Consider the following 25191-nt stretch of genomic DNA (forward strand, 5'->3'; position numbering starts at 1 on the left):
CACATTGAAATGCGGCCATGCATCAGACCCAGCCAGTGGGCCGAGGGCTGGGGCCTTACCATAGCAATGGGATTACATCTTCCCTCTCCCTGAAGGGTGGGCCGAGTCTGTGGTCAGAGAGTGAAATGGGGTGAGAGTGAAAGAGGGGAGAGAGAAAATTACGGATAGAGAGAAAGAAATGAAAAGAGTGCGAGAGAGAAAAGGAGAGAAGGAGAAAGAAAGAAAGAGGACGAGAGGAAGAGAATCAGACAAAGATAGTGTCTCCTCTCCCATATTTCAGTTGCCTTGGCTCCCTGGGTCTCTGGTAATTTAATATCTGGGATTTGTCAGCGAGGCCGAGGAGGTAATGGATGGATCGAGCAGAGTTTCACGCTGGCATTTTCATGGAGCATGATGAAAGAAAGTTCTCTCTCTCACCGTCCTTTAGATTAACAACCAACCTAATTATGCCCGCTCCTCTTTTACGGCGATAAGATTTGTCTTATTTGTCAGGTGCTGTCAGGTTGGAAAAGAGAGCATCAATTCGACCCTCTCCTAACAGAGGGAGATATGTATGGTAGAAAGAGCGCAGGACTATTGTTCCAGCTTAGCTCTATCAGGCAATTTCTCAATTTTGCGTCATACCTTAGATATCCCATGAAATATGAGCTCTTTGTACCATACAACACCATCACGGCGACAGCTCCATACCAAATGTCAGAAGCTGTCGTCCTTCTAATGGGAGAGGCTGACGTGGACCTCCTGTAAAATGACACGTGCTGTTCTCTTCTATACTTGACGTCAATACACACAACAGTGTGCGGGTGAGAGGGACATAATACAAGGTGTCTGTCCCTGTGTTTGCTTGAATCTGAGAGGGTGTTGTCATCAGTCTGACAGTATGAAACCATACTTCTCTTCCCAGTAGTATATCTGGGATAATTATGCCTCGATTGTCTGATGCCCCCTCTGGGACCGTTTTGGCAGGTGGTGTTCCATTAACCATATGGAGCCCGACCAAAGTGCTGAAACTTTGTTAAATTATAAAAGTAGATTGATAGAGAGACGATAAAATTGGTTTGATTTATTGGCCCATTCCGAACCAGTCTATTGGATTTTCTATGGCAGGTTTTTATTTTTATGACATCAGCAGGTTTCAACATGGTTCTCTTCTTGCCGTTTCTCTCCAGTGGTCTGTGTCATCTCCGCACCCTGGCCAAGGGGTCATCCTGATCTCTGAACCCCCACCCCTCGCCCTCCTCCCACCAGCCTGACCCAGCGACCACCCCACCTTGCACCCAACCAAGCGGACCGAAGACCCTAAACAGTGCCAGGCTCAATCACCACCTCCAGTCCTCTGAGATCACGCAGGTGACTGTTCACACACACACTCACACACATACACGCACACACTCACGCTCACGCTTACCACTCTCACACACACACACACACTCACGCTCACGCTTACCACTCTCACACACACACATACACACACACACTCACGCTCACGCTTACCACTCTCACACACACACACACACACACACATACACACACACGCTCACGCTTACCACTCTCACACACTCACACACTCACGCTCACTCTTAACACTCTCACTCACACACACACACACACATACACACACACACTCATGCTCACGCTTACCACTCTCACACACACACACACTTACACACACACACACACACACACACACTCACGCTCAGTCTTAACACTCACACAGACACACATACACACACACACACACACACTTACACACACACACACACTCACGCTCAGTCTTAACACTCACACACACACACAGGAGTCAGGCGTTCATGTGTTTAGAATGGAAATAAGGGGAATGTTGTGAACAGACCTTGTCTCAGTGAGCCTCACATCTGGAAGGGGTGTGTGTTTGCTTTAGCTGCGTGCTAGCAGATGGGAGATAAAAGGACAGGCCTGATGCTATCTTATCTACGGGCTGGGGTTGACTCATGATAAAGGTGATAAAAATATTGCTCATGATTTACTGGCTGTTCAATAGGCGAGTATAAGTACAGAATAACATTTGGGACTTTGCAGTACCACCAGGAAGCAGACAATGTGTTTTGTTTATTTCTCAATTATATGTTTATGCACAATTGGTTATGGCTGTGGGTTTATCTGCTCAGTGGTCCTCTCTGCCCTACTCCCCACTGACTTGGTTATGGCTGTGTGTTTACCTGGTCAGTGGTCCTCTCTGCCCTACTCCCCACTGACTTGGTTATGGCTGTGTGTTTATCTGGTCAGTGGTCCTCTCTGCCCTACTCCCCACTGACTTGGTTATGGCTGTGTGTTTATCTGGTCAGTGGTCCTCTCTGCCCTACTCCCCACTGACTTGGTTATGGCTGTGTGTTTACCTGGTCAGTGGTCCTCTCTGCCCTACTCCCCACTGACTTGCCATGTAATGGCCTGAATTATTCTGTAACCTTTCATCTCGATCATATTCCACCTGTCATACCTCCTCCAGCTCACACCTCTCCTCTCCTTCTCCTCTCTCCTCTATCTACCTCCTCTCCCTCCTCTCTCCTCTCCCTTCTCTCTCCTCTCCCTCCTCTCTCCTCTCCCTTCTCTCTCCTCTCCCTTCTCTCTCCTCTCCCTTCTCTCTCCTCTCCCTCCTCTTTCCTCTCCCTCCTCCCTCCTCTTTCCTCTCCCTCATCTCTCCTCTCCCTTCTCTCTCCTCTCCCTCCTCTTTCCTCTCCCTCCTCTTTCCTCTCCCTCCTCTTTCCTCTCCCTTCTCTCTCCTCTCCCTTCTCTCTCCTCTCTCCTCTCCCTTCTCTTTCCTCTCCCTCCTCTCTCCTCTCTCCTCTCCCTTCTCTCTCCTCTCCCTCCTCTCTCCTCTCCCTTCTCTCTCCTCTCCCTTCTCTCTCCTCTCTCCTCTCCCTTCTCTCTCCTCTCCCTCCTCTTTCCTCTCCCTCCTCTCTCCTCTCCCTTCTCTCTCCTCTCCCTCCTCTCTCCTCTCCCTTCTCTCTCCTCTCCCTTCTCTCTACTCTCCCTCTTCTTTCCTCTCCCTCCTCTCTCCTCTCCCTTCTCTCTCCTCTCCCTTCTCTCTCCTCTCCCTCCTCTCTCCTCTCCCTTCTCTCTCCTCTCCCTCCTCTCTCCTCTCCCTTCTCTCTCCTCTCCCTTCTCTCTCCTCTCCCTCCTCTCTCCTCTCCCTTCTCTCTCCTCTCCCTCCTCTCTCCTCTCCCTTCTCTCTCCTCTCCCTTCTCTCTACTCTCCCTCTTCTTTCCTCTCCCTCCTCTCTCTTCTCCCTTCTCTCTCCTCTCCCTCATCTCTCCTCTCCCTTCTCTTTCCTCTCCCTCCTCTCTCCTCTCTCCTCTCCCTTTTCTGACAAGAGCTCCTCTGTTTACTACTATGTTGGTTAGTGTGAATGAACTCCGTGGTGTACCTAGCTATTTCTTCAGGGAAGGGAAACCCATTCGACTAGCCCATTCACTCCCATACACTTGGTAACATTTGTGCTAGATATCCCGATGTGTACATTGTTAAGGAGTCTTAACTACGGATCCTTGATGTGTGCAAGTATTATCCCTTTACAGTGTTGTCTATGGTAGGCAGTGTCAGTGGGTTAGACACCCAGCTCATGTTGGTATGCTCACCATAAGCAGGGCTGTTAACTTTAGACAGTGGACTTGAGTAATTGATTTGGTCTAGGGTGCGACCCTGGTTGGACCAGGCAGGCAGGGAGGCACATCGGTGCAGATGTTTGAGTTTGTCCTCCTCTCATCCACCAGGATCACGGCCTCCCCTTCTTGTTTTGCCTTCAACTTGTCTTTATAGAGGCCGCAGCAGTTTAAATACTTGGAGGTTATGAGGTATACTGTTCCACTGGATTTACCCAGCGTCATAGTACAATACCCTGTTTGATATATAGTACAATACCCTGTTTGATATATAGTACAATACTCTGTTTGATATATAGTACAACACCCTGGTTGATAAATAGTACAACACCCTGTTTGATATATAGTACAACACCCTGTTTGATATATAGTACAACACCCTGTTTGATATATAGTACAATACCCTGTTTGATATATAGTACAATACCCTGTTTGATATAGAGTACTTACTCATCTCATATGTACAGTATATACTGTATATTGTATCCTTCACTATCTATTCTTTACTATGTATTGCATCTTAGCCGCACCCTGTTTGATATATAGTACAATACCCTGTTTGATATATAGTACAATACCCTGTTTGATATATAGTACAATACCCTGTTTGATATCTTGGTGTCCACATGGTGTGCAGTATATATTAGGAATAGAATACCTCAACTTTGAGAGCTGGGAGGGATCTGTGTGGGGGAGGAGGGTTCTGTGTGGGGGAGGAGGGGTATGTTGATGAGGAGGAAGGGGGGACATGGAGGGTAGTGTAAGCTTACTTGTTCAATGTCATGTGATAAGCTTCCAGGCTCAGTTAGACCTGTGTTAATCCTCCATCCAAGATAGTCACAGCTGAAATGTCCGTAAGGAAGCGTCCTTCTTCCCTACGGTTACATGGTTTTAAAGGTTAACTGCTGGTCGCCCATTTTATGTTGATATAAAGTTCAGCATACCTCATGAAGTTCTACTGTAGGTGAAAAGACGGTGGGCTTTCAATGAAGCATGCTGTTGTAAGTGAGAAAGACAATTAATCAGTACCACTCCTGCTGCTTCCTGTCATTTCTGCAAAATGTTGTGGAAAATGTAATGAAGGCTAGCTCGGTAATGGTTTCAAGCTTACCCGGTGGAACTTAGCCGGTGGAAAATATGACTGTCTTTCCATAGACAATTAAGACCGACATGAAGCCTTTTTCTTTTTTTATCTTGGACTTTTTTCTTCATTCTCCTTCTTTTTCCTTCCAGAGATGGGATGTGATGTGTTTCATCCAGGGCTAAATGGAAACATGTACATTAAACGTCTACAGCTGTGGAGCATGAATTAACTAGGGATACTTGGTTCTGCTGCTTAGCTGAAGAAATCCCATAACTGCACCTCCAACAACATAGAGAGTCAGAGCTGGGTCACATGGTTTATCCCATAATGCACGCAGCATGCATGTTTAGCTGTTACCACGTCCAGGAGACAAATCCTAAAACCTGGCTGCATGCTGCTGACTTTTTGTTGTTGCTCTTTCCAGCATTGCAGCAGTCCGCAAAAATGCCTGTTGAAGTGTCTCAGAGCAGAGGGCTGGTACACAGACACAGCGAGAGTTGTGTTCCTCTATGCCGTTTTCAATTACCCAGCCCTCTCCCACAGTTGGTCTACCAGAGAGTCCCTCCCTCCCTCAACCTAGCCTCCCCAGGACCTTAGCATGGCGACACTTACCCCCTCTCCCCTTTGTCTGTGTCCGTCTGGCCACTTGTTTGATTGGTAACTGTATATCAGGCTGGGGACACTGGCGAGGCTGCCAGAGTTCCCGTTGCATTAAGCATGACCTCATGTTGAAAGGAGCTGATTCTCCCTCTCTAAATGGCTCTCAGCCTGCGGGGGCCCGGCCCGGCCTTTTGGCTCGACACCCCAAGCACTATGCTCAGACCACTGAACTCTCCCATATTAGGCCTCTCACTGATAGAGGAGGATGAGGAGAGAAAGAGAGGGAGAGAGAGAGAGTGAGAAGGAGGAAAATGGTGTGTGTGTGTGTGTGTGTGTGTGTGTGTGTGTGTGTCTACTCAGGCTCAGGCTCATGGACTGGCTTGTCTGGGGAAATGATGTCACGCTCTGTTCCCTATCAAGCCTGTTCAAAGTCCACAGACGATTCTGGGCTAATTCATCTTCAAGATGAGGCGTTGGGCTGGTGGCATGGCCAAACAGGTTGCACATGAGTATGAAGGTTGAGTATGAACAGCATCTTCTCTGTGTTGTAGTCTTTTACCCAACACCAACAGATAGCTCTGTATTGTAGTCCTTTACCCAACACCTACAGACAGCTCTGTATTGTAGTCCTTTACCCAACACCTACAGACAGCTCTGTATTGTAGTCCTTTACCCAACACCAACAGACAGCTCTGTATTGTAGTCCTTTACCCAACACCTACAGACAGATCTGTATTGTAGTCCTTTACCCAACACCTACAGACAGCTCTGTATTGTAGTCCTTTACCCAACACCTACAGACAGCTCTGTATTGTAGTCCTTTACCCAACACCAACAGACAGCTCTGTATTGTAGTCCTTTACCCAACACCAACAGACAGCTCTGTATTGTAGTCCTTTACCCAACACCAACAGACAGATCTGTGTTGTAGTCCTTTACCCAACACATACAGACAGCTCTGCCCCTGGTCTCTAGAACTGACTAGTGTCCTCTGGGAGAGAGCCAGGGAGAGGTCAGATCAGACACTGGATGGAGGCACCAATCAAAACTCATAAACAAATGAGCATATGGTGTCTTTGGGGAAAGTGTCTGTGAGGAGAGGTGTGTGCTGTTGGCCTGAGTGCCTGACTAGCTCCGCACCATGGACAGAGATAGTGTTTATAGCCGGTGCTCCTACTGTAGATGACTTGTTCATAATGGCCCAGCATTCTTGGATGAGCAGATAACATTCATCACAATCAGCAGTAACATCATCAGGCATGGGGGCTGATATCCATGTCTTATTTAATGGCCGGTGTCATGGCCCAGTGAAGATTTGGCACACAGTCAAGATTTGGCACACAGCGATTTGTTAAGAGACAACCCAGCGGCCAGATTTTTGTAACGTCGATATGTTTAGAATTTGTTGCAGATGGATGATGTTAACTCGTTCAATGCCAAATGTCTTTGTGGTATCTCATAACCACAAAGGCAAATAGAAGCAAGAATTTCCACCTGGCCTGTCAGAGGGAAAGGTGGAACTACTATCATATTGCTTGTACCTATTGCAGGGTTACACACAGTTCACACATCAATTTAAGGTGTGGTTTGCTATGCCTATTGAACGGCCATCTTCCTACTCTCACCCCACACGGACGGAGAGTCGAGGTGACCCGAGCGGAGCGAGCGTCAAGCCGCCTAGCCGGCTTGTGTAACCAGCCTCTTTCGTAACGCCAATTCATAAGTTTGGTCACCTTGCTGCATAGCATTCAGGCTTGTTCCTCCCACACAGGAAGTGTCACCCACACTCCTCACCTCAGCCCGTCTGAATGAGACTAGCCGAAACCTCTCACCTACGCAGAGCACAGCTCTCTCTTTTCACCACTCACACACACACATCCTCTACGTTAAAAATATCCCCTCCCATCCTATTCAACTGCCTAGCTAAACCTCCTACTTGCTGCTGGAAATATAGACCTGGATATGACAGGATGGATGACTGTTAGGATAGGATTTTTGTCTGAATCCTGTACCTAGTAGTTTAATCAGTACAGAGTTTGTCCCGAAACAAAATATCCATCCCATCATGCCATAAACATTGCCCATTCACATATACCATTCTATACATTTCTGTTAAACACTATACAATGTAGTTGTCATTTTAGTATTGCTCTGTGAGGCCAAACCTTCTCTGCTGACCATCTGGACCTGGTTTGAGCGATGGATGGTCTCTCTCTCTCCCCTGGTCTTTCAGCCTGTTGCATTCTGCCTCTTCACAGTCTCAGACTGCAGTATCTCCCAGCTGCAGTCTCTCCCGGCTCCAGGCTGTGCATCATCTTTGGGCTCCTAATGAGGAGTCGATATGACACTCCGTGGGGCTGACTTGCAAACAGCCTGGGTGATACATCCACAGAACCTGCTTACAGTGGATAAAATCACACCCTAAACCTGCTGGCTGTGGATAAAATCACACCCCAAACCTGCTTGCTGTGCAAATGGTTCTGTCACGTGCTGTCAAAACCCAAGCTGCTGGGAGTTAAGTTTAAGTGTGAAAATAGTTATTGCTGGGATTTCAATAAGATTCAGGGATATTTTCTGTTTCAAACATTTATTCTGTGGCGGGCCGAGGGGCCTTTATTTATAGTACGTTGTTTTGCTGATGTTTGTATTCCATTCTATTTTAGTCATGGTCAATAGGAAATCTGTTGATACATGATACAGACTGGTGAAGACCACACAAGCTACTCTTTTTCACCTTCAGAGCCACAAATGAACCTGCAATTGAACAGAACCGAGAAGTGTGTTCAAGACCGCATCTTTAATACAGATGATTCAGTCCTTTCAATAGTCACACGAACATGTGTGCTCTATCAATGATGCACATGCAGTCCATTTGAGAACCAAGTGATTCTGAATATAGCACATTGTGAATAATTCCCTGAACGCCTAAAACACACAATACTTTATTGTAGGACCCTTGCTTCAATCTATTTTCAGAGCCCTTTCACATTTTCCCTAGCTAGCAGTTGATAAAGCCAGTTGGAGCTGTTAAAGTTGCCTCCATCCCTAATGAGCTGGATAGCTGGAACAAAGACCACAACACACTGACCCAGCTCTCCTCTCATTCCCACTGTAAGGAAAGATAAAGAAACCATAACATGCAGATATGTATGTGTTTCTATGACAGTTCTAGCTTCCCATAAAAGCCAGAGGAAAAAAAAGAAAGAAAGAAAATGAAACAAGCCAACGCACAGATAAATCAGAGGTTTCAGTTGGGGGTCCCATTAGCCCTCCTGAGGCTGAGGCACTGACCATGATGCACTCCTAGGCAGGACGACCATAAACTCTGTAATTACTGAATGGAAACAATTAGCAATGCCTTGAATTATTCAGAGTCTGCCCTGGAAAGTACAAGAAACTGTGCCTGTTTCGGCTCAGGGAAATCAGAAACGGCCTGTGTGTGTGCGTGCCTGCCTACATCGCTGTTGTGAATGTGATGTCACCAGGAGGACAAACAAAAGGGGGTAAAAACACGCCACCGCACGCTGGTGGGTGTGTCACGGTCAACCCCACTTAATTAGGCCACTGTGCTAATCGAATGGCCCTCTGGTTTAAGAGAGAACCAAAGCTCACAGGCGTCTGCCCATGTGACTAACCTTTGTTTCTAGAGGAATTAGACCAACAGAACCGTGTACACACATTTTTGAATTGCCCAACTCTGTAAGAGAGATGGGACTGGAACCAGATGAGGTTGATTGAATTGTCTCAATTTGTTTTATAACATGTAATGCTGGCAGGTCTAAAACAGCAGAGCAGTTGATAATAACAGTGTTAAAGACTGTTATTAAGACTTTTATTTACACTATTTTGTTTGTGTATTTATTTACAGTGCTCGTGTCCTGCATTGAACTTTTGGTTGGACAGTGAGAAATATAGCGTCATGGTTCATTTTAACTTCAGATGTTGGTATTTGAGGGAGGGAAAAATAAAACGGGATTCACTCTATTCTCTATTTCAGTGTTGAAAGGAATTCCAAGCACTTCAAATTGGTATGTGCCATCTTGGCTGGCCAAATGGTTTAAGGATAACTATGGCTGCCACACATAAGTGATTGACACACAAAATAACAAACATCCTATAATCCTCTCTCCTGAATCTGTCTGCCCAAAAAACGCTCAATACCTAATCGCTGCTTTGGAAAGAGGATGTATTTTGCTAGAGTTAAAGGGCCTCTGTAAGGTTTGATCTTTTCCTACCCACAATGGAGATGTGTGTCAGTGTATAGGGCATGGCACTGCCCCAGGCTAGCAGCCTCCTACACTCCCCGTAGATCCCCAGTCAGAAGCCAGAACTGGGCCGAAGGTGGGCAGAGGCTCTCTCTCAGCGTTCTGTCCTCCCCCATTATGCATACCTCCGGGGGAGGAGGGGTTGATGGAGGTATATGTAGTGCATGGCTTGATGTGTGTGTGTGCTCGTGAATGCGTGCAGAAACTTACGGTGTACTGTATAATAAAAATGTCTGCCTTATCGGGGGCATCGGTTTTTGGCAGAGGGCCTTCATATCACATGATGTACTGTTGGACTATGGATATGTTACATAAAATGCTTGAATCATCCAGTGGAGTGTTTCTGTTTATATCTTTGAGGATGTTCCGTTTCTATAGAGCGAAGTGTCCCTGACACACTGCCTCTGTCACTGTCCCACGCACACTTCCTCCAGGTACTCCACTTGAAAAAGATGCCAATGAATATTCTCACCCACACTCAATCAGAAAATAGGACAGGGTTTTAGTTGGGATGAATAGCACTTTATATAACCCATTCAATACCATTTCTTTGATTTACAAAATGGTAAGCTTATGCTTCGGCACCATGGTAGCAGATCTGTATAGATTAACAAGAGATACTTTTCTGTTTATCAGCATTGCATCCACATCCCTGGGACCCAGCAGCAGAGCTAGAAAGATTCATTAAAGGAAGGAGATGCTCCCAACTGTGGAGAGGGGCGAGGGGTGTGCCAACATGGCCGCCATTAAGTGTGATATATGAAACTGACTCCAGCTTAGACAGATTACTCTTTTCCACTCAGTGATCAGTTTGCTCTGGTATCATGAAGCTCAATTGCGTCAGTTGACCCTTATTTCACAAAATACTTGCAATTGAGGGCATATTTTGTGAAAATAAGCTTGGAGTTAGGAGGCAGGTTCAAGTACTTTAGGTTTAGACATCTTTGTTATTTATTATTCCTCTCTGAATATCTCTCTCAGAATGTATCTATATCTACGTTATCTTTACAAAGCTGTCAATCAAGCACATTACTTTAAGTTGGTATCAACAACTGTTCATGCAGGTGTGTTTCCAGTGAGACTGCTTTCTGTATTTTCCTATTTTTAAACGTAGCAAAACATGGCTGTTTTGTCACATACACATCTGGCTTTTGATTTAATTGAAACATATATGGGTGTTTAACGATATTGTTGGATGCTATTTACATAAAGAGGATCTGGCCTGTAGCAAACCTCCATCCAACCACTTATACTGTAGTTGCGAAACTGTAGTTGCAAAACTCAGGCTTCCACAGAGGGCTTATGGTATGTCCAGAGGGGTATACTAGAAAGCAGGATCAAAGTTAGTCAGCTAACTTTGATAAGCAACCAGAAATGACTATTGATTTTATGGTACATTAAAAAAGTTAAACTTAGATATGTATTTAAGTTTGTTGAATCAATTAGACCATGCCGATTTCAATTGTCTTAAAATATATATATATTTTTTAAGTTAGCTGGCTAACTCCTTGAACCTGCTTTGTCGTTTACCCCTCTGGTGTTTGCACACATTCTTTTTGTGTAACAGCATTGAAAAGAATGAAAACAAAAACGGTCCAAAAGTAAATATTTCCGGTGCTAAAAATACCAGTGGTTTTCTGCCGGTCTATTTTTAGTTCTCACGTTGGCCTCCAGACACCCGCGTCACACAGCTTTCGTGCTCTTACCCCAACAGCTCCAGAGCAAAGGGGGCCTTGTGTGTGTGTGTCTGTCGCAATCAGAGAAAAAAAACTGAAATCAGGAAATACACAGCATAGACTTGCAGGTTCAGCATGTTAGCCTCAGAAACTGGGGTTCATTCTGTATTCAAGTGTTGGTGTGGTTTCTGTATGTTAACACTCGGAAATAGAACCACAAATGGTTATTTATAGTTTCTGTGTCTTTTAGGAACTACGTGGGCCTATTTGGTACTGATGACTCACTGTTAGCAAGAGGGGGTGGTTCAGTTTGAAACTACACTCTGTAGAAATATTTCAACTTCAGTCTAGTTTAGCACTGTACTCTTTGTACTACATGCCACTGTACATGAGAATATAGATGACCGAACTGGGATTCATTTATTTGAAAATGGAGGAAAATCCTAGAGACATAAGTTATTAACAGTGAATTCTCAGTGAGTGTTTTGTTTCACTCACTGAATTATTTCTCTCTCCTCTCTCCAGGTCTTATGTGAAGATTCTTTTGGAAGTTGTAAAAAGAGAGAAATCAACAAGCACTTTTTTTTTAAGACCGGTAAGTGTTCAATAATAAATATGTACCCAATCAGGATTTTTAAGATCATGTTTTATTTTACAGTACATGGCATTTATATATATATATATATTCTGTTTACGTTTTCAGATCACGAAAAGATCTTCATACATTTAATGAATTGGACAGAAAATTGGAGGGATGTTAGCAAGTCTACAGTATGATTGACAGAAAGAAAGTGTTCTGATGCAGATTATAGAGGATCTTCGTCACTCAAATGTGGAACAAACCAACTTCAGCAATGGAAGGCCCTTTTGTTTAAGATCTCCAGGTGTGACAGCATCTGACATTTGACCTTTGAGAAACCCAACTGACGTCTAGAGGGACAATGGAGCCACGTGAATCTGCTGCTGGACCAAAATGCACCAAGGATCCCCGGGAGAAGCTACAAAGGAAATGGGTCTCTGAGCCCTCAGCTGGCACAAAAAGAAGCACTTTCGCTGACCCAGAGGAAAAGAGGCACTCGCATCGCGAAAGCCTTCAAAGTGGTGCCAGTGGCAGCAATATTACTGGCTCAGCACGAAAGTATGGCTCTGGGAAGATGCTAGCAACTGCAATGGGTCAGTCATCTCAAGATAGTCAGTACACACAGGCTTTCCCTCGTACTTACTCCTACCAGCTACCACAACCATACCCACAACAGCCCATGCAAGAGCGCTTCCTGTCCGGAGCCAAGCCACAGCCCGGTCTGGAGGCCCATGCCTGGCCCTTCGCTGGACAGCTCCCTTCCGACGACATATTCCCTGGACACCCTCGTGCCCATGGAGTTTTCCCTCGTCAGAAATCTCCCAGTTTACCCAGTTCTTTTGGCCAGTATTCCCAGTCAGGGCCGGAGCCACCAGAGGAGGGATACAAGAAGGAGCAGAAACCCAAGAAGCCAGGGAAGTATATCTGCCACTACTGTGGAAGGGCTTGTGCTAAACCCAGCGTGCTGAAGAAGCACATTCGTTCACACACTGGGGAACGCCCCTACCCTTGTGTCCCCTGTGGGTTCTCATTTAAAACCAAGAGTAATTTGTACAAACACAGGAAATCTCATGCCCATGCCATCAAAGCAGGACTAGTCCCATTCTCCGAACTGGCAGTTTCACGCACAGACATGGATCAGGCGTCCTCAGTGGGAGAGACGGAAGTACACTCAGATGGTGAACAGAGCACAGACACCGACGAGGAGACTGCAGAGGCCTCCATGTTTATGGACAAAGGCAGCCCCATTCCCCAGATATCATTTGAGATGGACAAAAGCACAATGGAGAAGGGTAGGGAGCCGGCATATGCTGACTCAGCTGAGGAGCTAGCTATGACTTCCATGAAAGTGCCTATCCTAATTGTCCCAAAACAAGGGGTCCCACCAACAGCATTGGAGTGCCCCCCATTCACGGAACTCAAGGCTTCTCACATCAGCTCCCAGGTTGGCCGCGTGGATGACTCTCCCACTATCAAACAGAGACTGGCTCTGAGACTGACAGAGAAGAAGGGATCACAGGACTCAGACCAGCAGTCCCAGCAGTCCCTGAACCTTCTGAGTCCACACAGCAAAGGCAGCACAGACTCAGGCTACTTCTCCCGTTCAGAGAGTGCAGAGCAACAGATCAGCCCTCCCAACACAAACGCAAAGTCCTACGAGGAGATCATGTTTGGTCGGACTTGGTATTACAAACCTAACTCTGCTAGATCTAGACAATCCATTGCAGTAGGCATGGCCACTGTTGGCCAAGACACTAACATAGTAATGGGGAAGATATCTGAGGATCATATTTTTTTCCGAAATGATAGTGGTGAAGTGCAAATATTAGCAGGTGTTGACCCTAAGCAGTATCCCACAGGCCCTTGCCAAAGCAACACAGGTCTACTAGAGACTCCTTCTGATTCAGGGACACTCATTAGGAGTAACTCAATGCCAACATCCTCCCCGACCAACCTCAACGTCCCACCGGGGATAAGAGTGAGCCACTCCTTTGACGAGATGATGACCTCTGATGATGTCTTCTACCCGGGTGCTGCCGGTCTGAGGAGGCTTAGGAGACAGGCAGCTTTTGAGCATTCAGCACATGAAGGGCATGGTGACTATGAAACCTATGGACACGTTCCCAAGAACGCAGCCCCATCCGTGGCATTAAAGCTAGGGGAGCGCAGTCCTGTGGTGCCCGAGCATACAGCATACAGCCCATATGGTACTAAAGTGGGAATGACAGAGATTGCCACTCGTAAACGCAGGAAGGAAAAGAGTGTAGGAGATGAGGAGGATGGCCCTGTCCAGTACGACAGTAGTTGTAGTGGCTCAGTAGATATGGTCAGAGATTATGATTCAAAACAAGGTAGTCAAGAGGGTTCAAGGGGGACACCTACTGGAAAGGGATCCATGGGATCTATGTACAGTGCACATAGCCAATCAGACAGTTTTGAAACATGCTGTAGTAGCATGTGCTCAGAGGACGTAGTGCTAGTCCCAGACTCTGACAGAAAGGCAGCTGGCAATGTTATATCTGTCATTCAGCACACCAACTCACTCAGTAGGCCAAACTCCTTTGAGAAGTCAGAGTCCTTCGAGCACCCAGGCTACCTGCAGGATAAACCCTCCAGCCAATATTCAGAGCAGTCAGATACAGAGAACATAGAGGATGTGCAGAGCCCAGAGTTTATCCTGAGGTCTAAGAGCATGGAGCAGCAGCAGCAAAGCAACAGTGATTTAGTTTCATCCAACCAGCCCTGTCACATGCCCCCCAAACTGGTACGTCAGCCTAATATCCAAGTGCCTGAAATCAGGGTGACAGAGGAGCCAGATAAACCAGAGAAAGAGCCTGATCTACCGACCAAGGAGCCGGAGAAGCACGTTGAAGAGTTCCAGTGGCCCCAGAGGAGTGAGACACTGTCCCAACTCCCTGCGGAGAAGCTGCCTCCTAAGAAGAAGCGTCTGCGTCTGGCAGACCTGGAGCACTCCTCTGGGGAGTCCAGCTTTGAGTCCTGCACCAGCCTGTCCAGGAGCCCCAGCCAGGAGAGCAACCTGTCCCACAGCTCCAGCTTCTCTATGTCCTTTGACAGGGAAGAGAACCTAAAGTCTGTGTCACCGTCCAAGCAGGAGGACTTTGGCAAGCAGTCTGAGTACAGCGGCAACTCTCTCACTATCCCCGGCCATCACCAGCAGAGGGAGATGCGACGCTCCTCATCAGAACAGGCTCCTAGCGCTCTGCCCACCGAGATCCCAGAGATCCGTAGCAAGTCCTTCGACTATGGCAGCCTCTCAACATCATCCAGACAGGGAGAGGTTTACTCCAGTGCATCAGCCATGAAAGATCGGAGACGGGGCTACCTAGTAAGGCAGGCATCCCTCAGTGTTTACCCTGAGACTGTGGTGCATGAGCAAGGTGGTCTCGAAATTACTGTCAAGCAAGAACACTCGGACCATGGACCCTCATCTTGGCAGAGCCCCCCATCCTCTCAAAGTTCTCTCGGTGCATCAGCCAGCGAAGTAGCAAGACCCAAGAGAGGGTCACATCATCATCTTCTGCAACAGAGCATTAGTGAGGACAGCCAGGACGACCCACCACTGTTCCAGAAGTCATCTCGTCTGCCAAGTCAACAGTCATCAGAGGGAGAGCATCCAGGTCACGAGCTCATGAGCAAGGAAACGATACAATACTCCTCACTCCAGAACAGCTTGGCTTCACTGCCTTTCCTGCCATTTCAGCCAGGTCTGTTCTGGCATCCCGAGTCCACACAGAGACACAAGCAGCATCTGGCTTTCCAGCCACACCAGTTACAGAAACTACATATCAGACAGCCTAGTCTACCACACATGATCCACAAATCCAACCCACCTCTTAATCAGCTACAGCAGATTCAGGAGCAATGCGATGCAAAAGCTGACGGTGCTATCAGTCAGAGCTATCAGTATCCCTCCAGAGCCTCCCCCCAGGCCCAGCATTACGGCTCTCTACCATCTAAAGTGGCCCTCACCGAGAGCACGGTGCTCTTGCAACAGGTCCAGCCAATCTTCGCCACTCAGAATGCAGGTTTACAGTCATCTCTCCCAGGTATGCTAGTCCCCGTTAGGATACAGACTCAAGTGCCATCTTACGGAAGTGTTATGTACACAAGTGTTTCACAACTCTTAGCTAACCATGGCCAGAGCACTTATTCAGCAAGAGTCATATGCTCAGAGAGTGTATCGTCTAGTTCACTCACAGGTGGCACTGTTTCAAAGCAAGGCGTTGGCTTCAATTTATCTCAGATCCTTGGTCAGCCTGAGGGAGCTCTACGTTATCCACTGTGGAATATTCCGGATCTGAACACTGAACACGGGAGACTGAACACGGGAATTCCGCTGTCGTTGACATCAGGAACCATCTCCACCACGGATGCGTCCTCCAGTATTGGGGGAAGCAAGCGGATGCTATCACCAGCCAGTAGTCTGGAACTCTTCATAGAGACCAAACAGCAGAAACGGGTCAAGGAGGAGAAGATGTACGGTCAGATTGTAAAGGAGCTGAGCGCTGTCGAGCTGAGTGCTTCGAAAGACAGCGGCAAGTTATCAAAGCATGCCCCTCTGAAGAGCGAGGGTTCAATGGACGATCAGGAGAGGATGTCCTCCTCCCCACCAGCAGACTTCCCCTCCACCAAAATCCCAGTACGTTCCAACGCACCTCACATACCTGATGTGCCACCAGCTGACAGCTTCACTCCCCCTCTGCAAATCGTAACGGACTTCCCTGGTGGCAGAGAGTCCCCAGAGGAGCTGGACGTAGATGACTCCACCCCAGAGGCTAGCTGCAGCCCACAGTTCATGGTCTCCTCCAGTGACACTCCAGAGGAAGCCAAGCCACTCATGGGCAGCAAGATACCTGTCAACTTGCTGGTGCAGCTGGCTGCCAATCAGAGTGGGGGCGATGCTGGAAGCACTCTAATGCTCACAGATCTGGCCGACGTTCAGCAGTTCTTTCAGTTCCCCAGTCTTCGTACGACAACCAGTGTCAGCTGGTGCTTCCTGAATTACACCAAGCCAAACAACGCTCAGACGACTCCCCTGACTTCTGTCTACGGCTCCTGGTGCGTCAGCTCTTACAACCCTAACCCTCTCAGTCTCAGCACCAAGTCTACTCTGGCACTGCTCTGCTCCAAGCAGAGGAAGAACACAGAAACCTACACGATGGCTGCTATGTGTCAACCCAGGACTGGAAAACTTGTGTCCTCTCTTGCTTGGAAGCAGAAGTTTGAGCAGGTAATCACACGTCACATACAGTGCCATCATATTCATAGTTCATGTATTTATTGGTTAATGGGTGGTTAACGGTTTGTTACTAAATAAGTACTCAAGGTTTAGAATTTGCATGCTTTAGAGAGTTTGAAATCTCCTACAATATTAGAAACCAATCTGGGATAAAAGTCTATTTTGAAGCCAACATTCCAGTACATCTGCCATCAAAAGTTTTTGTGTGTTTGTGAGGATTTAACTGAGTGTTATGCATGTTTTTCACTTGCAGATGAAGCCAGAGCTCATGCAGCTAGATGTGAGCAAATATGGGAAGAAAATCAAGGGGCTGAGCTCCAGGGATCGAGTCAAGGAGGACCACGGAGAGAAGGAGGCCTCCTCAAAGCCGGCTGAGCCCACTCGCATCAAAATCTTTGAAGGAGGGTATGTGAAGATGGCTGCCATTAACCATTAACATTTTATTGAATGCATTTTAATATCAGTGTGGCACCTTCTCGAGACTGCTGCTTAAATCTGTATATTTTTGTGACTTTTACACAAAATGTACAGTTTTGTGAAAGGCAGAAGATGAGCAGCACTTTATTTATTGCCTGGTGGCTGAAACCACTTCTTCAGAGATTATATTATTTGAGAATGGTACACAATGACTGTGATAACTGGAAATTAAGTATTACTTGATTTTTTTAAATTATTTCACATTTTTAATTACTTCACATTTATGGACTTGAGGGTGTTTTCTGTAGAAATTTGATAGATAAAAAAAAACAGGATGGATTTTTCAGATGGATTTTAATTATGGTTTGAAGGAGTTACTAGTATAGGCTACTGTTTTTATGGAAATATAGGAGAGCAAAGTTTTGTTGTTTAACAGCCGTGGTATTGTTGACTACTGTGCATGAGGCTACTGTAACATTTTGCTTTGGTGCAAGCAATAAATAGATTTCCAAATTGGTTTTTCAATCATCTGAAATGTTTTCAAAATCACATATCTGGATTGTCTCATGATATTACCATGTACAGTGAGAAAAATGTATAAGAATTCCATTTCATAAATGGGAACAGCTGTAAAAATATCTCTGACCAATACCCAGTTGAATGTGGCACCAGAATAATTTTCTCTAAGCAGTAAAAGACAAACCTTCCCAATGTAAAGCGGTCTGTTTGATGTATTCGATATTTGCCCCCTTAACACGCTTCGATATACTCCATATCCTCCAATAACGTTGAAAAATCTGGTCTTCTTATGATTTCAGGTACAAATCCAATGAAGACTATGTTTACGTGCGGGGTAGAGGAAGAGGGAAGTACATCTGTGAAGAGTGTGGAATTCGTTGTAAGAAGCCAAGCATGCTGAAGAAACATATCCGCACACACACCGATGTCAGGCCATATGTCTGCAAGTTCTGCAACTTTGCTTTTAAAACTAAAGGTGGGTGTCCTTCTTCCACTTCATATAACCAGATATATACAAATGTACACCTTCCCTCTCAAGTAATTTAACCTGATAGTTCAAACATAAACAGTGTTCACACTGGAAAATGATTTATGTAGAACTGCAAATACAGACTTCGGTTTACATTGCATTAGGAGAGTGGCAAGGTTCTCGCTCTCTGCTTAAGTAACGTCCTATGCTGCTTCCAGTAAGACTTTTTAAAAGTTGTAAACTCTGGTTACAGGAAACCTGACAAAACACATGAAGTCGAAAGCCCACATGAAGAAGTGCTTGGAACTCGGGGTGTCAGTGACATCTGTGGAGGATGCAGACGCCGAGGAAGCTGGTATGAATCAGACAGACTGACTGAGCACATTGTGTAGAGATGAGCCAATATTTCATAAATACTGGGCCCTGTAAGTTGCACTGGTGCGGTTCTTGAGGGACAATTATCGTAATGAAAACCAGGAGCCGCCTCTCTGCCAGGTTTATGTAAAATAACCAACTTTAAGATACACAGTTCACATTTTCCCTGCTTGAATCCCATCATTCTGCATAGAGTAGAAAAGAACTCCAGTGACCTATTCAATCCAACTGAAATAAATTGTGGTTGCTGTAAAATATCTGTAAACGCATAAAAATAAAAAGTCCTACTGTGTTTTTATATCCCATTTCCTTGTTAAGACTGCACTAAATGCCGTTTATTTGTCTTGCAGAATAGAGTAGGCTACTGTTATTGCATTTACATAGCGACTGGATCAACGGTTGATTAACCAATATGTTTATTTTTAGACAATGGCGAGGATGGCCAGAGGGAGTCTGGGAAGATGTCAGGCATTATGGCGGACCACCAGTTCTCAGACGCTGATGATTCTGATGGTGGCGAGGATGATGGGGATGAGGTGGATGATGATGAAGACGATGACGACGATTACGATGGCGACTCCACGCCGAAAACGCGCTCCAGAAGCACTAGCCCTCAGCCCTATGGCATACCGTCTCTCTCCATCACGGCTGTGGCGGCCTCTCAGAGCGCCTACTCCTCAGACCTGCTGGGCCACGGCTCCAAACCGCCCATCTTCAGCTACTTCACCAGCCTGCCCAGCATCCAGATCACCCAGCTCATGGTGCCCAGCGAGCGTGCAGGCCAGGGCCAGATGGCAGAGTACCAGCGTCTACTGCAGGGCGCCCTGGGCGAGGACTATAAGAACAGGCTAGACATACCCAGCTCCATGGACAAGGACTTTGGCCTGTCCACAGATCACAGCTCCTCCTCCTTTGACCTGTCCCCGTCTCGCCTCTCCTCTCCAGGCCTGGGGTCCTCCCCTCTCCGAGAGCCCTCCCCCACCACCTCCTCACGCAAGTACCTCTCCCCCCGACGGGACCTGTCCCCCCGTGGCCGCCTGTCACCCCACAGAGAGGTGTCCCCTCTCAGGCACATCTCCCCCAAGAGAGACATCTCCTTCAGGAGGGACCTCTCGCCTCGGAGGGACCTGTCCGCCAGAGGTCACCTCTCGCCCCTGTCCCACGCCGGACGCCCCACGTCACCAGGCAGGGACCTTGCAGGCAGGAGGGAGCTGTCTCCGCGCAGTCACCACCGGGGCATGATCAGACCTGTCTCCCCCAGGAGGGGAATGCACCATCACAGTGCCCCTTGGAGTCTAAGTAAGCACCTAGACTCAGAGATGGTGTCACTGGGCCAGCACAGCAGGAGCCATTCAGAGATGGAGACGGTAAGTGTTCCAGAACATATTCAACTGTTCTCTTCTATTTTATTCTATTCACACTGTACTTGAGCCTTCATAAACAGCTCCCTACTGACGGTATGTTAATAACTAATGAATCACAGTATTAATAATAGTGCCTGGTAGGATGGTAAATGGTCTCTGCCTTCAACTGTCTTAGAGAGTCTAACTTAAAGTTAAAGTACAATGGACCCATGAAGGTCCACCATATAGTGCTACTCTATCTGCAGACATTTCTATTTCTATATATGGCTAATTAAGAATCCCTGGGCAAAGAGGTATAATACAGTGTGCATGTGCTGTGGAGTTATTCTTCTCTTCTCCATGCCATCTGGCTTGTTTCCATGGAACTGAGTGATATAAAGATAAGGCAGCCGTAGCTTGGCTCATCACTCAGTGGTTAATAACTGCTGTTTTGGTTCTTAAGAGTCTTGTTAAACCCGACTTTCCAGGAACCCCAGTTTAAATAAAGCAGGACATGGAGCCCACTTCAGCTGTATCATTTTTAAATATTCATATTTGACTTATTTTTAGCTGGTAAAAGTTTTGTCGTGTGTGAGCAGATTTTTCCTACCTTCTCAAAATCCATTGCACTCTTTTCCTCATTCACATTTTCTCAGTCAGTACGAACCCACATTTTCAAGTGTTAGCACTTTATACATCATTAGGTGTACCACAGTGTAGATGCTTTGCTGCATATAGTTGTGACATTTCAATTGTTGAATATTCATATTTTTCAAGCTGTTCAATTGTTGAACTTAAACTGAGAAAATACATAGTACTTTCAGAGATCATCTGCATACTAAGATCCACAGACCCTATTGATCTATGGCCACTATACTTTGTACTGAATTCACCTTGTATTGTTTCAGGAGCAGAAGAAGGGTTCCCCTCCCCACAGCAGCCAGGAGTCCCCTCAGCCCGACCAGGGCCTGTTCAGCCACCTCCCCCTGCACTCCCAGCAACAGGTCCGCACCTCCTTCCCCATGATCCCCATTGGCGGCATCCAGATGGTGCACTCCGTGCCCACCTCAGTCACCGGCCTGGCCCATTCCGCCCGCCTCCCCCTGCAGAAGAGCACGTCCGAGGAGTCCAGCACCAGCGAGGTCTCCTTCCACCTGGCCGAGGGAGGAGGAGGGTCCAGGGGTTCCACCGGGTCGTCCGACTCACCCCAGCGCCAGGAGAGGATGGTGTCATCATCCTCTTCCTCTCGGGGGACGCCGGTCCCCTCCCCTGGCCCGTCCTTACCCTGGTCAGGAAGTTGCCAGGACAGCGCAGACGTGTCAGACAGCAAGGACATTAAGCAGCGGGAGGAAAGCATACAGACTTGTACCAAAGCTATCGCCTCGCTCCGCATCGCTACAGAACATGACACTCTGGAGAAGGGCATGTTGGTGTGCTCTTCAGACGCCCATCAGAGACACCCCCCCCCACTGCCTCACTCCTCTCACCCCCCTTACCCCAGCCCTCAGGAGAGAGCCTCCAGCAGGATTCAGCACTTTAGTGGCCTAGAGGTTAGGCAGTCCCCGGACGGCCGCTCTGCCTCCCCTCTCCCCCTACACTCCAGCTCCAGCTCGGATACCTCCCTGCCAGCCACATCAAAGGGCCCAGCGGGTTCCACGGCAGGCCCAGGCCACTTTGCCAAGGAGAGGTCGCCAGGTCAACAGAGCCCAGGGGAAAGACCAGAAAGCACAAAGAGAGGCAAAAATATATTAAAGGATGCCACCGAGAACAGGTGAACATTGTTAAAAAGGGAAGGATGTGCAACGTAAAGACATTTGCACACACACACACACGACGCGCACACAGAGAGACAGACATTTAAACACACACACACACACACGACGCGCACACAGAGAGACAGACATTTAAACACACACACACACACGACGCGCACACAGAGAGACAGACATTTAAACACACACACACACACGACGCGCACACAGAGAGACAGACATTTAAACACACACACACACACACACGACGCGCACACAGAGAGACAGACATTTAAACACACACACACACACACAACGCGCACACAGAGAGACAGACATTTAAACACACACACACACACACGACGCGCACACAGAGAGACAGACATTTAAACACACACACACACACACACACGACGCGCACACAGAGAGACAGACATTTAAACACACACACACACACACAAACAAGTCTTTAAACAAGCAAATTAAGTAGATACTCTGTAGTTTCAATGTATAGCATGCCTTTTATAACCTGGTTTGCTATTTTAACAATTTCTTTCTTATTTAAATTTTCAGAGAATATACATACAGTATGTTAACTTATATATGAGCCTGACCAAATTGATGATGGACTCCAGTCTGGTACGTTTAAATGTACAGATGTGCGTGCCTTTTCTTTACTTTTTGCTTATATTCTTATAAGCATATTAAGCAGGAAGATATGTTAATATATCACGTTTGTGTATCAGCTTTGTAATAAATGCAATTTCTTGTCTTTTTTAGACACTTGAGTCTGAATGATGTGAAAAATCAATATATGTAAGGTTGCACTAAAACATATTTTTATATGAGTGAAATGAAATGGCTTTTGTGTACAGCAGCAATTCTATAATACTATTTATTGTATCATGTTTCATAAAATGTACATTTTTCTTAATGTTGTGGATGCCTTTTCTATGTAAAGCATGGGTTTTGCTATGGCATAATTAGAGCAAACAATATGTACACTGTAAAATGGCTTTATATGTTAGAAGTATTTATATACACCTAAGTGAATGCACTTTACTTGGAGGTATATACATATGATACAATTTACCAGAATATATATCTAGTATATATATATATATATATATATATATATATATATATATATATATATATATATATATATATATATATGCACTTAGGTTTTAGATTGACACCCACATACAGTATGGTAGTTAGTTCTAAATGCTTGGAACTTTTTCTCTCCTGTTCGCTGGATTGGCTACACTAGTTGTGATTTTACATTTTTTACAAAAAGTAGAACTCTTCAGCATTAAGTGAATCAATGTGCATTTATTTTTTGTTTTCATTCAGCACTTACTGAAGTAGTAGTGAAATATTAAAGATAGTTTGATCTTCTGTGAATCACGTTGCTTGAAGTACTTGATTTACTGATTAGTATGGGGAACATTCCAGCTGATGTAAATATTGAATGCCCATGAATTTGTATACACACACACACACACACACACACACACACACACACACACACACACAGAGAGATTAGTGAGACACCAGTGTGTTATCTACGAGGAGACCCCAGCGGTTTACACACACACAGTCATACACATTTAAACATGGAAAGAGTTAATTCTGGGCAATGACATCAGTTCATCAACAAAACAAAATATATTAAATGCTTGTACACACAGATATCCAGAACTCTGAAAAATGCACCTTATGTTTCCTAAATTTTGGGGGTACTATCCAATAATGCTGTATATCAATTTTGGAACTGGGATTTGGAATCCAGTTGCTTTTAAAAACCTGTTTGCAAATAAACAACCTAAATGAACAGAGCATTAAGCCAGTCACTCATGTGTGTATATCTGTATTTTGTATGGTGTGTATAAGATCTGTGTAATTTACTCTTTGGACATTTTTGTCACTAGTCCTTGGTATTCACCTAACTGTATTAACATGTCTTTAAAATCTAAGGTATCAAAGCACAAATCATAGTACAGAAGAAAAAAAAGAAAAAAAATGTTAAACATACATAAAAAGGGTAACAGTGTGATGTTCAGTGGAAAGTACAATATCATGGAAGACCCCAGTTTCAAAAATTAATCACAGTGCAGGTGGAAATAAAACGGATTGTTGTTTTCAAATAAATACCACTACAATAAAATGTCCTCAATGCTTTAATTCTTTCCAAATACATTTGGATCTCACTGTATGTGGACACACTTGCAATATCACGTAGGCCTACAGTACATGTCATACTTTACAGTAGATGTCCTACTTTACAGTACCATAGGCGCAACAGGAGTCAATGCACACAAAACAAGTGTAGGCCTTTGGTAAACCTTTGGTAAGCTTAACTCAGTTATAGCTCTTCTGTAAAACCTGAAAGAGCTCTCCAGTTGCTAATCTTAGGCTATCACTGTCATACTGCGTAGAACACATAGTTACTTCCCTTTGGTTTAATCCACTCTGACACAACTAGGCTGGTTATTCTCACTAACGTGTTTTGTCTTTCAGATCACTTTCAAAGATACTTTGATCTTAGGGGTATTTTAGTCTTGATTAGTTTTGATTTCTTTACTTTGAAAGTAATTCTGTTTACGGAAATTGTCATGGGAATTCTCACCATAGATGATCAGTAACTCAAACCTATTTTGGATTGTCAGATTGTCATCCTCATGAATATTGCAACTGAAAAGAAAATCTTATTTACTCAATAATACATAGTCAAATTCAAGTAATCAAGTGCTACAACACTAAATGGGTATCATTGTAAAAATGTCCGCTAATGGTGATACACTGATCATGTAGAGATTAACATGTAATACATATTGGTATTCAGGTAGAATGTTTAAATAGGAATACATTACACACAATACATTTTAACCAGCCACCAAATGGCTATTGGTTGTTTCCTATCCAGGCCTTGGTTGTTTCCTATCCTATCCTGTCTCTTTATGCGGATGCAGTGGCATGCTGCTGGGACAGTTGTATGTGAGAACGTTATATGTATTCTTTTCCTCACACCTCCATCAGGGTGGCGTGCAGGTGGTCGGTTGAGCGTCCGCCCCAAGGACATGGCTGTGTCACTCAGACACCTGCCATCCATCTGCCCTTGTCCTGTCTCTTTATGTCCAACCCTCTCTGATGAACGGCTACAACAGACAGATCAGGACTGCAGGACTGCCACTGGAGCCAGCCTCTTAAT

At 45.7% G+C, this 25191-nt stretch overlaps 1 protein-coding gene across 6 annotated transcripts in view; it reads left to right on the forward strand.

Moving 5' to 3' along the window:
• LOC115174787 (transcription factor HIVEP2) overlaps positions 1–22072 on the forward strand; it is a 95922-nt gene extending 73850 nt beyond the window's left edge. For 4 of the 6 annotated variants that reach the window (XM_029733682.1, XM_029733683.1, XM_029733681.1 and 1 more), the window contains 8 exons: positions 1170–1350; positions 11789–11858; positions 11967–17094; positions 17357–17508; positions 18339–18514; positions 18762–18863; positions 19310–20250; positions 21135–22072. In XM_029733682.1, coding sequence (XP_029589542.1) covers positions 12205–17094; positions 17357–17508; positions 18339–18514; positions 18762–18863; positions 19310–20250; positions 21135–22001 — 7128 coding nt within the window. In that variant the 5' untranslated portion in view covers positions 1170–1350; positions 11789–11858; positions 11967–12204 and the 3' untranslated portion in view covers positions 22002–22072. The remainder of the gene's footprint in view (positions 1–1169; positions 1351–11788; positions 11859–11966; positions 17095–17356; positions 17509–18338; positions 18515–18761; positions 18864–19309; positions 20251–21134) is intronic. The other 2 variants (XM_029733686.1, XM_029733685.1) reach the window with 2 other exon arrangements.
• Positions 22073–25191: the final 3119 nt, after the last annotated feature.

This window comes from Salmo trutta, chromosome 35, assembly GCF_901001165.1.
Source record: "Salmo trutta chromosome 35, fSalTru1.1, whole genome shotgun sequence".
NCBI lineage: Eukaryota > Metazoa > Chordata > Actinopteri > Salmoniformes > Salmonidae > Salmo > Salmo trutta.